The sequence below is a fragment of the Sceloporus occidentalis genome, unplaced genomic scaffold, assembly GCF_023333645.1.
Source record: "Sceloporus occidentalis isolate IW3139 unplaced genomic scaffold, rSceOcc1.0.p SCAF_4, whole genome shotgun sequence".
Classification (NCBI taxonomy): Eukaryota; Metazoa; Chordata; class Lepidosauria; order Squamata; family Phrynosomatidae; genus Sceloporus; species Sceloporus occidentalis.
This window is the reverse complement of record NW_028316984.1, coordinates 35,952,443-35,966,046: the sequence shown is the minus strand read 5'-3', so window position 1 is coordinate 35,966,046 and position 13,604 is coordinate 35,952,443. Positions and strand designations below refer to the sequence as shown.

Here is a 13,604-nt window from a genome sequence, read left to right as displayed (position 1 = left end):
TTTTATGAAACTGCACTGATCCTCCAGGAAAATAAAGTATTTTCCAGTTCAATTACCAGTAGAAATAAACAACCTACTAATTTCACACTAGCATAATTAGACTGTACCTTCTGAGGTCCTTGAAATATCATAAAAAATTGTAAGCATTAATATAAATCATTTTGATATTTTCCTTCCCTCCCTATGGCAAGAATATATTTATATTTTTATGTGCTTATTTCTTAGCTGCGTTTCCCTCTCTGTTTCTTAAAACCTGATTTATTTTCAGTTATAGTTTAGGGTCACATGAGCAGAAAATGATTTCCGAATCCTGAAAATTAAATCTAGAGAATGCTAATAAAAAGCTGAATCAAAACTGCCTGACAGGGAAAGGTCACCCATTTACTACCACAATTATGAAAAGGGGATTTTAATCTGAAAAGGTAGATTTAAGTTAATGACTTTCCATTCTCATGCAACTCAGTTACAGCAACCTATGGAATACTGGCTACAAGACTTACATGAATTAATGCCACCTTGATCACAGGAAGAATTTTATTGGTGGTGTTTTAAATTAGTCTGCTGAATTCAGAAATGAGTATATTATTTATGAAGTTACATATTATCCAGGCTAAGAAAACCCCAATCAATTAAAAATAGGTTATTTTATATAAAACAGTGCTAGGCAACTGTGGAAGACTAGGGGATTACATTAGCCTTCCAGGAGACCTTGGAGGGTTGTATCCTTCCCCTGACAACAAAATAAATAATTGTTGTCTCCATTTTTTGAAGGTACAAGGTAGCATGGGACATGGGTTGTGGGCCTTCCTAGGTGACTACAGGGCATGTTGGGATATTTTGAGGTAATTTTGAAAAAACCCCAAATAAATTGTTTTGACTCCTGGGGAAGGTCAAGGGAGCTCCAAGCATGTGGAAATGTCCCCTTCATCCTGTGGAGATAGTTTTGGGGAATTATGGAGAATTTTTTTTAATGGGGGGGGGGGAACCTAAGGGGCTGGACTTTGCTTACCCCAATATAAGAAAACTGCAAACCCATCGTAACAGTCACACATCATTATATTAGAATATTAGAACCAGATTAGAATTTTCCTCTTCCAGACAAAGTATTGGGCTATAAATTGAATGACAGCATTCCATGTCATCATATTTCCAATTTCTATGTAAAGCTGTGAAAGTGAAAAAAGCTGAAAGACAATCAAATCATTTGAAATGTGCTGGAGAAGAGTTCTATGGTTACTGTGGGCTGCTAAAAAGTCAAATAGAGTGGGCCCTTGGTATCTGCTGGGGTTTGGATCCAGGACCCCCGAGGATACCAAAATCCATGGATGCTCAAGTCCCATGAAATACAGTGTCACAGTAAAATGGTGTTCCTTATATAAAATAGCAAAATCAAGGTTTGTGAAGTCGAAGGCTTTCATGGCCAGCATCCACAGTTTTTTGTGGGTTTTTTGGGCTATGTGGCCATGTTCTAGAAAAGTTTATTCCTGATGTTTTGCCAGCATCTGTGGTTGGCATGTTCTCTGGGAATAGTGCTTGGTAAGGTAGAAAGTAGTAGGAAAAGAGGACGTTTGCATTACACATGGATAAACTGATTCCTCAATCAAGGAAGCCAAGTCTTGAATGCACAGATTCAGAAACACTTTGGAAGTACATATGGTGGAGGGGAAACTGGATCTGATCTTTTGCATCAAAAACCTTCTGGGAATGGAAGAAGCCGGTGTGGGAGTGGCATGCAGGTGTGGCATTTAGATGATGCACACCCCCATGCCAGCGGCACACCACCCGCCTGCCCACCTATATGGCAGGCAGTGTCATGGTGCTGCTTTGGAGCGGCATTCAGATGATGCACACTAAAAGGAGTGCCAGAAAGTGCCGCTATGGCAACTTTTGCAGGCTCTGAAAGGAGTGGCATTTTGCCATTTCTTTTAGAGCCGGCAAAGTGCCAGTTCGGGGCTGTGGCATGCAATTACCACAGTCCCGATCTGGCACTGAAAGGGGTGTCATAAAACTGCTGCTTTGGGGCGTTCTGTTTTGCCTCAAACTCTATATTTGAATATAACTTATTTTATTCATATTCCCATATTGTTGAATGCCTATGGACAAGTAGCTTACATCAGAATACAACAAGTAGGTTTTATCACTGTCCCAGTTCCTTTACAAGTATTCGCTTCTTCTTCAGTACCAGTTTTGTTCGTGAGGCAGCACTCTGGTGTTCATTAGTTTTCGTCATGACAGTCTACTTATAAACTGTCTTAAAGATAGCCTAGAAAGAACCAGATTTACACCAGATGCTTGAGGGTAAGCTACAAAACAAGAAATGAAAATAAAATAAAATGATGAAGGGATGCTCATCAAATCTGTAGATGATATCAAACTGAGAGGAGTAGCTGATTTCACAGAAGACAGAATTAGGATTTAGAACGACCTCAGAAAATTGAAGATTGGGCCAAAACACACAAAACAAATGTCAAGCGGGATAAATGTACAGTATGGTTCTTACATTTATTGAATCACAGAACTGAAAAGGTAGAAGGGCCACATCTAATGCAACCGCTGCCCACTGGTTCTGAGGTTCTTACATTTAGGTAAGAAGATCAGGTGCACAAATAGGAACAGTGACACTTGGCTTCTCAGCAGGTGTAAAGGAATATTGGGGCTCTTAGGAGACCATGAACTGAGTGTGAATCATCAATGCAATTTTAGACTCTTATCAAAAGATGTATATAATGTTTAGGTCAAGGGAAGTAATGTGTGCTTGTGTGTGCCTTCAAGTTGCCTGCTGACTTATGGTGAGCCCATGAATTTCATACCGTTTCATAGGTAAGGGATACTCAGAGGTGGTTTTGGCAGTTATTTCCTCTGAAATATAGCCCATAGCTCCTGGTATTCCTTAGCAGTCTCCCATCCAAGTACTATCTTGGGCTGACCCTGCTTAGTTTTCAAGATCAGATGGAATCTGGTACCTTTAGGGTATGTAGGCCAGTTAAGGAAAGCAATAGTAATAACATAGCTCTATTCTGTTTTGGTCAGTCTCACCTGCAGTATTGTATCTAGGGCACCACAGTTTAAGCGGTGGTATTTAAAGTGGTGCTTATATTGACAAGCTGAAACATGTTCACAAGAGAGTGACCAAGATGCAAAGGGGCCTGGAAATGAACCCATGAGGAATGGCTGAGGAAGCAGGATAAGGTCAGCCTGGAGAAAAGAAGACTGAGAGGCAATATGATACTGTCAAGTGTCTGAAGAATTGTCCCACTGAAGAGGAAGCAAGTAGGGCCAGAATTAACGGATGCAAATTACAAGAAAGGACATTCTGAATGAACATTAGGAAGAATTTACAGATGGCAACAACTGTTTGACAGTAGAATGGACTATCCCAGAAAGTGGTAGACTCACCTTTGTTGGAGGTTTTAAAACAGAGGTTGGAGGGGCTTAAGATGTGGTTTCCTTCATTGGCAGAGGCTTTGACTGGATGTGTTCCTTCCAACTAAATTCAATGGTTCTACGACCTTCTAAAGTGCTGATTTATAAACTACTGAAACCTTGAGTGTTATCTTTCTCTTTCATATGCCTATACACCCCTTGCCTCATTATAGTTGGAGGTGGGGAAATGTTTGTGTGACTAAATAGTTGTTCTTGTTCATAGCATTGAAAGGAAATCCACTTTTGTGTAAGGGCAAATGACCCTTTGGGAGCTTGTAACCAGCTAGCAGATTTTCTGTGTCAGAAAAGAGAAATGAGAGAGGTTTCTGAGTCTTTCATTAAAAATGCAAATAACTTGCCATGGTATGAATTTTCAGAAAGCCCATCAATGCAATAGTGGTACACCTCACAGTGGCAGATGTCTAGTAGGCAATGCATTATTCCTTGGTGTGAAAATAGAATACCTCCAGCCATAATTCTTCAGTATTTCCACAGGCCACTGAATGAACTTTGAGCTTAACTAGATCCTCATAGATGTGTAAGTTAAAAATCCTATCTGACATACATTTGTAGGTCTTCAATTCATATAGCTGATTCAGCTCCAGAGTGTATTTTGCTTCTATAAACATCATTTGTTATAGAGTTAACTACACATATGTTATCCAAATAGATATTCCAAAACAGCAAATGAAAACTGCAGAATAGCCAAAGCATTTCAAGGTGTCTATTCACCATTCACTAACTGATATCTCTGCCAAAACAAGTTAACACTTTGTCTCTTGGAAAATAATTATAAATCACCAGAATAAATCAAGCAAATGTTAACCTGCAGAAGATTAAATCTTTATTTTCTTTCAAATTATTTTGTTATTTACCTACTTTGTTTTAGCATTTTCAACAAAATTCCATAACAGTTGTGCTAAGGTTCCCTAATTCCTACAAATAAAAGTTCTTTAGAAGTATCCATTCTCAGTATTATGTGAAATTTGGTCACATAACTGTCATCTTCAGTCTACAGTAAAATGACTCAGCCTTGTTAATAGGTATCCCTATGAAATGATATCTGAGACTGATATAAACCAACACTGTAAAGAGAAAGAATTTTACCTATCGCTCATTGTACAAACAGCAAGAAGTCAGTGTGGCAGAACAGCAAGTTCATTTCAAAAGGTATATCACAGCCCTGAACAACTTCAAAGCAAGTTTATACTTTAAACGGGCCTCCTCATGTTCGTGGGCAAATGAAGTAATTGAAGGTACAGACCTGTATCATCTTATTCTTCTAGGTTTCTAGCCAGTGTCATAATTGTTGTGTATCCTGTGAAAGTCTGATCTCACCCCCATAACTAGGTGACTGCTAAAATACTGTGGTGTTAGTAATTTAGTTCACCAGTGCATCTGAAGAAGTGGACTGAAATTCAAAAATAAATGTTAATTTCAAAGGTCCAGCTAGATTCCTTCTACCCCCACCCTTTCCTTTTAAGCTGAAGTCTCTTTTTGAATAACAATTTCCCTAGTTACCCTTCTCCCTTACTACAGAACCTGCTCTGATGTCCTTTTCAGGAAGGTGCGGTTTCTATACAGGACAGCGACCTCTGCAAAAGATGTTTCTTTTGTCAACTTTGGAGGTGGTAGCAACAGAAGTGAGAGAGTAAGCGTCCACATACATAGCACCAAGGATGGAGAGGATAACAGCAGAAAAGCCAGAAAGGGCTGCTCAATGGCTAGCAAAGGAGGAAGGTCTGATATACAAGCTGCTTCTGCTATTATCTCCAATCAGTGAGTGGCAATATGGAAGTATTTTAATTTGTGTACAGAGCTGAACTGTGCTTTGCAAGCAAAAAATATGTTGTGCTGGTACTTACAGATACATAGAGAAGTGACTGATACTTTGTATGCTTAGTGGGAAATTGTCCAAATAAGACAGGAAACAAGGAAAAGGGAATGGCTGTGGGGAAGGGGACCAAGTCCAGCAGATACTGCCCCTTCTTCTATCCCCCTAGAGAAGTGATTCCCAAAATCTGGTCCTCCAGGTATTTTGGACTTCAAGTCCCAGAAGGCCCAGCCATTTTGGTCAACAGTCAGTAATTCTAGAAGTTGAAGTCCAAAATATCTGGAGAGCGAAAGCTTGGAAATTGCTGCTCCAGAGAAATGGTTCCCAACCTTTGTCTTCCAGATGTTTTGGGCTTTAGCTCCCATAATTCTCAACTGTTGGTAGAGTTGGCTGGGGTCACTGGGATCTGAAGTTCAAAACAAATGGAAAACCACAGCTCTAGAAGCCTTTGCAGTGGCAGTTAGGGTGGAATTTGCCATGGAATTTTGCCATCAGTTCTCCAATTCTAATCTATGATGATTATTTATTTTAAAAACTACATGCACCGATACCTGTATATTCTTCTAAATATTGATTTTGACAGTATTTTTATGTTACAGACATTATACTCTGTTTGACTTCTCTATTATATTTGTAAATGTTGATATTAACTATTCTGTTTGTTAATTGTTTTATGATTTGTATTTTTTAAAATGTCATCATCTGAAGTATGTGGATGCATTTAAGACTTAAGTGAAAAAAACAATAAAATATACAGCGAGCCTTCTGTATTGGCAAGCTAGCCATCCATGGCTAGGACATCCTGTGGATCACCCCAACCCATATTAGTCAATGGTGGCATGTGTCTATGGGCGTGCTGATGAAGGTGTACACACATTGCCACCCATTAACTAATATTGGCTTGAGTTCCTACATTTTTTTTCCATTGGGGGAGGAGGGGTGCTGGAACCAAACCCCCATGGACAGGAAGGTCACACTGTATTGAGAAAAGAACATATACTAAACATATTCTTGCTTCTGTTGTGTGTGCTGTGTGCCTTCAAGTCATTTCCAACTTATGGGGACTCTGAGACGAACCTATCATAGAGTTTTCCTGGCAAGATTTATTCAGAGGAGGTTTGTCATTGCCTTCTCCTGAGGCTGAAAGCACATGATTTGCCCAAGGTCACCCAGTGGGTTTCCATTGCTGAGTGGAAATTGAACCTTGGTCCCACGAGTCGTAGACCAACTCTCAAACCACTACGCCGCTTCTATGGCTTTTAAATTAACTTAATTGCATTAATACATTTAATGTGTTTTATGTGTAGGGATGTTAAAAGATAGCATGCAACTGGACTGCACATAGGAGAATCAATATATTAAGATAATAAAGACTTGATAAATTTAGGCTTTGGAAAGGCAGAGCTGGTTTTGGCAGAGTTATCACACACTGTCAACTTCCAGACTATGTACATATTCAAAAGAGTGGGTCTCATGCGTTTAAAAGGCAGCCTTTCATCAAGTATTGTAGAACTGACCCCACATACTGACATGTCAAAACAACAGACTGGAATCTCTCATTGGCAATGTCATTACTACAGATGCACTACTTTTAACCTAACGCAAGATTCTTCAGCAGGTCCATCCTGTTCTGAATCTAAGACCTATAGTTTCTTCACCACAGAACAAGAGGTTGTTTGCTAGTAGGGAATACATAGCAGAGTAATGACTTGTTACACAGAACCATCTATATGTAAAAGCATTCTGTTTCTAATTAAAGCACAGAAGTTAGCAGTAAACAAATCAATGTCTATGTTGAACTACTGAAGACAACAATGAAAAAAAAACTGTAGCTGAAAGAAAATATTTATGGAATAGGCTTTATAACTGAGTAACTAAAAGTAAATGTTGTTGGAGACTCATTTTGACTCCTGATCAAATATATTTTATTTGATTAAGAGCAAATGTAAATACACACAGCAGCTAATAGACCTCTTATTGATTGTACTGATTGCATGTACAGCGTTGTGTAAATCTACACGCTATATAAATAAAGTATAATAATAATACAGTGCGCCCGCATCATACGCGGGTGCGCTTTACGCGGCTTTCAGCATACACTGAAAGCCGCACTGGGAAAAGGGGCGGCACGTCCCATAAGGAATAATGGGGAGTGTACCCGTGGTGTGTGCGCACCATTCATTTAAATGGGCTCGAGCATAGGTGGAATTCCCTTTACATGGGGGAGTCTGGAATGGATCCCCAGCATAAAGGAAGGGTAGAATGTAATAATAATAATAATAATAATAATAATAATAATAATAATTTCAAATAATGGATACACCCATTTCAACTACAGTTGGCCCTTGGAACTCGCAGGGATCCATTCTGCCCCCCCCCCCCAGTTCCAAATATCACACATATTCAAGCCCTATAGGTTTGAATGGGGCACGTGTATGCAAGGCGCACGCCCCATTGCCGTTAATGATGGTTGCCCCTCCGCAGATTTCCAAGTCTGCAAATCTCAAGTCCGCGGACTTGGAGGGGCAAGTGTATATTTATGATAGATTTTGTGATATAAAATATAACATGTAGCTCAATAGGCTTCCAGCAAACTTTCACACTTTGACTGAAATTTAAAAAGCCCAGGAAGATATAAGGGCCAAAACTTAATAGAAAAAAACAATCACTTAAACATCACAAAGCATACATGTTTAACCTGATAAACAGTTCTTACATATGCTAATTGCTACATGATTATTCCAAGTATGAACCATTTTTTAATTTTATAGGAGCCAAATTTTAACAAAGTAACTTACTCTTTTTTCTACTGTGTCATTATCTCCTGTAGACTCTTTGCCATCAAACGTATCTCTCACAGCCACTGTATGCTTCTTGTTTGTTGGCTCTCTGTTTAAAGTTGTATATCCTATGTGTTCATAAATTGGATTTATTGTCATCTTGGCAATGTATTCTGCTGCCTTGGTTTCAATATAAAGGGTGATCAATCCATCTGTCACCAGATCGTGTATTGACTCAAAACGTTTCTCGCCAACAAAGTGTTTTCCATCATAGTAGAGCCTGAAGTTTCTGGTCTGGTTTCCAAATCTGCCACAGTGGAACAGAAAAATACCTTTTTAGTTCAGTGAGATGATTTTGCACACAGTAAAGAGTCTAAGATGCTAGAATATTCTGGATGAGAAATAGAAAATGCTCAATCTTTGGATTCAATTTCCAGCTTCAACTACTGTGCACAAAACAGAACTACAGGAAAAAACAACCAAAAAGCCAGCCATGGAAGGAAAGCCGAAGATGTGCTTGGACTTGTAAGACATGATTTGTCCTCCAGTAAAACTTAATTATTTTGTAGACAGGCTGAAATATACTTTTTAAAAAAGTACTATGCTTTACTATGAAGGAGAAACTGTTCATAGAGGAGTCTCTGTTGCAGAATATTAGTACAAAGATCTGATGCAGTTCTGTATCTGTATGCCCTGTGGGAAGAGGTCATTTTAGATATAGTTGTCCTTAAGTGCCAATAATACCACTGGTTGGAACTACTGCCAGAATGCAGGGATGTGTGACAGAATAAGACAAGGACAAGCATTCTTCATTTGGGGCAAAGACCAAGGACTAACTCTTCTAGCTTTGTATAGAAGCTGCCTTGTACTCAGTTTATTAAATCTGCAGTTCAAGGAAATCTTTGTAACATCATAATTGGATCTGTTAGAACTGAAAGTTGATTTTGCAATCTGAGTTGGAATTCACATTTTTTTCATTAGAACAAGCTGAATTTTTGTACTCTAAGAAACATTCGATTTAAAGACTGGTATCTTAGGATGTTTGCAATAAATCCTAGGTGGTTAGACATTGGTGGATAGTGGATAGTGCATAGGTCTCTGGGGTACAGTCAACACAATTTCTTGTCATAACCCGTTGCTGTTTACTCAAGCATCAATCACACTGACCAGGCAATAGCAATGGCAGTATAATCTGGAAAGTGCTGATCTGAAGGATGCATTCATGTAGTTTTCAGGAGTCCACATGCAACACAGGTGGGGTTGTTTGGCCCACAATACAAACCCATCGCCAGCTGAAAATGATGACAAGAAAACTGATGTTCTAGAGAACACACAATTTCTCTCAGAATGTTTCATGAAATCCCAGTGGTGAAGATGCTCACATATATTAGGTAACAAATGAGAAACAAGTCCCAAGATGAAAATGGCAGCTTTGATGGGTAGATTGCCATAGCAATCCTGTGTCCTAAGTGTAATTGTACAAAAAGGAGACATTTAATAAGGACTTCTAATGTGACAGTATGACTAAGACAGGAGAAACTGCATCTTCAGAAAGCCTTTCCTCTTAAAGGACAGAGAAACTATGCTCTCTTTTGTCAATTATGTACATAAGGTGATTTCATACAGTGATTGATTTGAAGGCCCAGCATCTAGGATATACAGTTGGCCCTCCGTTTTCATGGGAGATCTGTTCTGGACCTCACCATGAAAACAGAGGCTCGCGCATATTCATGCTCATAGGCTTGAATGAGGTGTGCCCCGTGCGTGTGGTCTCATTGGAAAAAGTGGAGTTTGCCCTCCGCGGATATTCGATCGCAGTGGATCGAAGGTCCACAAGTTAGGAGGGGTGACTATATTCATATTTTAATACTGGACCATTAGGCAGAAACAATTTAGTAGCAATTCAAAACTTTCATACTTGGATCAATAAGCAATAGCAATGTTGGTCCTTCAAGGTAAGGTCCATACAATGAATTTGCACACAGCACAGCTATAGACTCATAGAGTTCGAAACCTCAAGGGCCACCCAGTCTAACCCCATTGTACAGGAAGACACAGTCAAAGCCCTCCCTGTGACAGATGCAGCCTTTGTTTAAAGACCTCCAAAGAAGAAGACTACACCACTGTTTGAGGGACCATGTTTTACTGTCAAACAGCTCTTACTGTCAGGAAGTTCTTCCTAATGTTGAGATTCTTCTTTTCTGTAGTGTGCATCTATTGCTCCATGTCCCAGTAGTGGAACAGATGGGCAAAATAAAGTGGTTTCCATTGGCTTTGAAGGCAGGGTGTTTAGATGACACTCAAGGGCCACACACCTCCAAAGCGGCTGGAAACCCGATTGATGCTGTGCTCCAGGGCTAAAAATCAGAGCAAAAAGAAGCCGATTTGGGCTGAAGATATGGACCTTCAACCATGCATATAAACACCCTGACACGACAGTGGTTCTGAAGGAGTGATAACTCCCAATCCTAACACTACATACGAATGGTCCAATGGCAATTGCCAATGAGGCAAATGTGTGAAGAACATTCTTATTACCATTAAATTCTAGACTTTTGGGTACACTGATGAGATAGGTTCTTACCCTGAAAGGCCACTAAAATATGCATCTTACTAACAGTGGTTGTCTATATGCCTTTCCCTGGGTCTCAGTTTTTGCGGGGGGGGGGGGGGGGGAGGTGTCCGGAACGGATCCCCTGCAAAAACGAAGGGCCAACTGTAAAAGGAAAAGAATGGGGAGTGTGACAACTCCAATGGATGTAATGACAGCATACACAAAGAGACAGTGCAACGGGGGGAATGGGGTGAAAGGGGCATGTAGTGTGGGCCTCCATGAGTGTGCTTTGCTCACACAACAATTCACCAATGCAATGTACGGGCAGAGCATCATATGTGCGAATGTGCAGCTGTTCAAAGCAGTGGTCATGCAATAGGATGACATCTGGGTGGACGTGGGAGGTACAGTCTTTCCTTCTTATAAACTGATTTTTTATACACAGATTCAAGCATCCAGGTTTTGAAAATGTTCAAAAAAGTATACATTTCAAATATCAAACCTTGCTTTTCCATTTTTTATAAGGGACACCATTTTGTTATGTCATTATATTTAATGGGACTTGAGCATCCACGGATTTTGTTATCCACAGGGGATCTTGGAACCAAACTCCAGCGTATAATAAGGGTCCACTGTACTTTGGGGTCACTGGCAATGTGTTTGGGCAACAAAAAAAGTTACCCAGTGGTGCAGGTTGACAAATCTGCTTGTCAATGATCAACCTCGATTAAGATGTAAATTGCAGCATCTTCTAAGAATCAGATTTATTCACCACTTCTAATGGAAGTGTGCATGCATTTACATTTGTAGACTACACAGACATTGGGGGCCACGAAAAACATGATAACAACAGGCAATGATACAAATATATGTCTTTAAGCACAGCGGACTGACTCATGCAACCTTTGGCAAGATTAGTTTAGAGGGGATTCGCCACTGTCGTCTCTAAGGTTGAACGAGTGCAACTTGCCCATGGTCACCCAATCAGTTTCTATGGCTGGTTTGGGGATTTGAACCCTGTTCTTTCAGTCCTTGTCCAACACCCAAACCACTATAACAAGCTGCCCCCCCCCAAAAAAAAAAGCAGACTGTGAGCTTAAGTAAACTGGGCCTTCTCATCCTTGTTGCCACACTATAGCTTTCCACTTTCCTGAGCTTGCACATTTCTGCAAACTCCTCCCTCCCACTGTATTCTTCCTACTTAACTCCTGGCAGCAGCTTTTTTGAGAGGTAAAGGAGAGATGAAGCTAGAAGGAAGGGGTTCAAAAGTTCCACTATGTACTGAGATTTCCACTTGTACAACTCTAGCTACAACCCAGCATGCTGGGACACAGTTACAAAATGCATGGAAAGGTTTGCAGAACTGAAGGTCACTTCTCAATCTTCTTGTCTCATTAGATTATTATAATTTTTTATCACCCATCAACACAAAAAATAAAATCACAGGCACATTTCTCAAAGACTGTCACTGCTAAGTATATCAGAAGACTGGCAACACTCCTCAGATGTCAAATGAAAATTCTGATCAACAAGATGTGCAAAGTACAAGTCAATGGAGAGAAAAGCTACAACCAAATCTAATCAGGATTCTGCACAGAATAAACTAATATAGTGATGGTTGTCATAGCTTAATCAAAACAGAAGTATACATCATGGATGACAAGGTACTGCCATCAAAAACAACAGACACATTTCCCTTCCCCCACCTATTCCCACAATCTCTACTGTTGTGATTCTTGCTTCAGCTCCCCATAAGATGGCATCTTAACTTGGGATGGACAAAGAAGGATATTTCAATTTCATTTTTATGTATTCATAAGTGTGTTCTGTTTTCTTATTAATCTGTGATTTAAAACATCAGGACATTAAAATTTAAATGCACATGTTTAGGATACATATGTGTATACAGGACCACCTTAAGTTGGAAACAACTTGAAGGCACACAACAACAATAAACCCTAAAATAGTCAATTATAAATGCATTCTGGTACTTGATTTGAGCCAAAACCTGCCCTACAAAATTCAGAGAAGTGTAGAATCTGAACCAGATTGTAAAGGTTAGTTTTTGGACTACAAGTCCAAAAATCCCCTGCCCAGCTGGCTGAAAGGTATTTGGAACTGAAGTCCTAAAATGTAGATTTCCTAACTCATGAGGACAATGGTTTTCTGACTTGCATATTAATTCAAAGGTGGCAATCAGGTTGACTTGGTCTGACGAGCAGACCAAACCAAACCCTTGAGCTTCCACCTAAGAGAAGGAAAAGGGAGATGGGCTCTTTCTTTTATATGAGAATGTATTTCTTATTTTTGATAGGTATGTGTCAAATCTCCTGAAGAAAGCTGAAGATTATTGGAGGCTTGGAAAGCCATGGCTGGAAAAGGTAAGAAGCAGTGTACAAGGGTGCTGGTATAGTTCAATGCATGGAAAGGTTTGGGGTTGGTTGCTTAAGCTAATAAAATGCCAGGAGCAAATAGATGCCAGCTAATGAAAAGTCATCTCTTGAAACTGCCAGTTATATTAAATAAATGTTACTTTGGTTGAGCAGGAGATACTTCTTGACAGGGGGTCCTTGGGCCAACAAGTCTCCTTCTGGGAATGGACAGCCTCAGAAAGTAGACTCCTGGATATCATTGGGAGAGCATCTCTTCCATTTCTATGAACAGTATGTGCATTCTAAGACTGTGTTTGAAAATTCTTCTGATGCTCAGATTTTAATTATCAGCTGCAGAACAATCTGGTCTTCTAATGGTCACTATTCTTTTGGGGCAAATAGTTGTGAAGACACTAATGTTAGTTGCAAGGCCTGAGTCAAAACAATACTGGCCACATCTCTAATCCTGAATGCACAATGGTATCTACTTTGGATCACTAGAATACCCAGCAGGAATCACTGAAGAGAATGTAGTCCAATGAAAATGATTTTCTTATCATTGATCTTAATTGCAATAACTTCTGATCAGTGCCCATAAAAATATTTTTAAAATATATTTATTAATATATAAGTAACCTTAC

At 39.6% G+C, this 13,604-nt stretch overlaps 1 protein-coding gene across 4 annotated transcripts in view; it reads right to left on the bottom strand.

Moving 5' to 3' along the window:
• LOC149313733 (N-chimaerin) overlaps nt 1-13,604 on the bottom strand; it is a 142,956-nt gene that overhangs the window by 42,072 nt on the left and 87,280 nt on the right. For all 4 annotated transcript variants that reach the window (XM_089519713.1, XM_089519715.1, XM_089519712.1 and 1 more), the window contains one exon: nt 8,056-8,344. In XM_089519713.1, the coding sequence (XP_089375839.1) occupies nt 8,056-8,344 (289 nt within the window). The remainder of the gene's footprint in view (nt 1-8,055; nt 8,345-13,604) is intronic.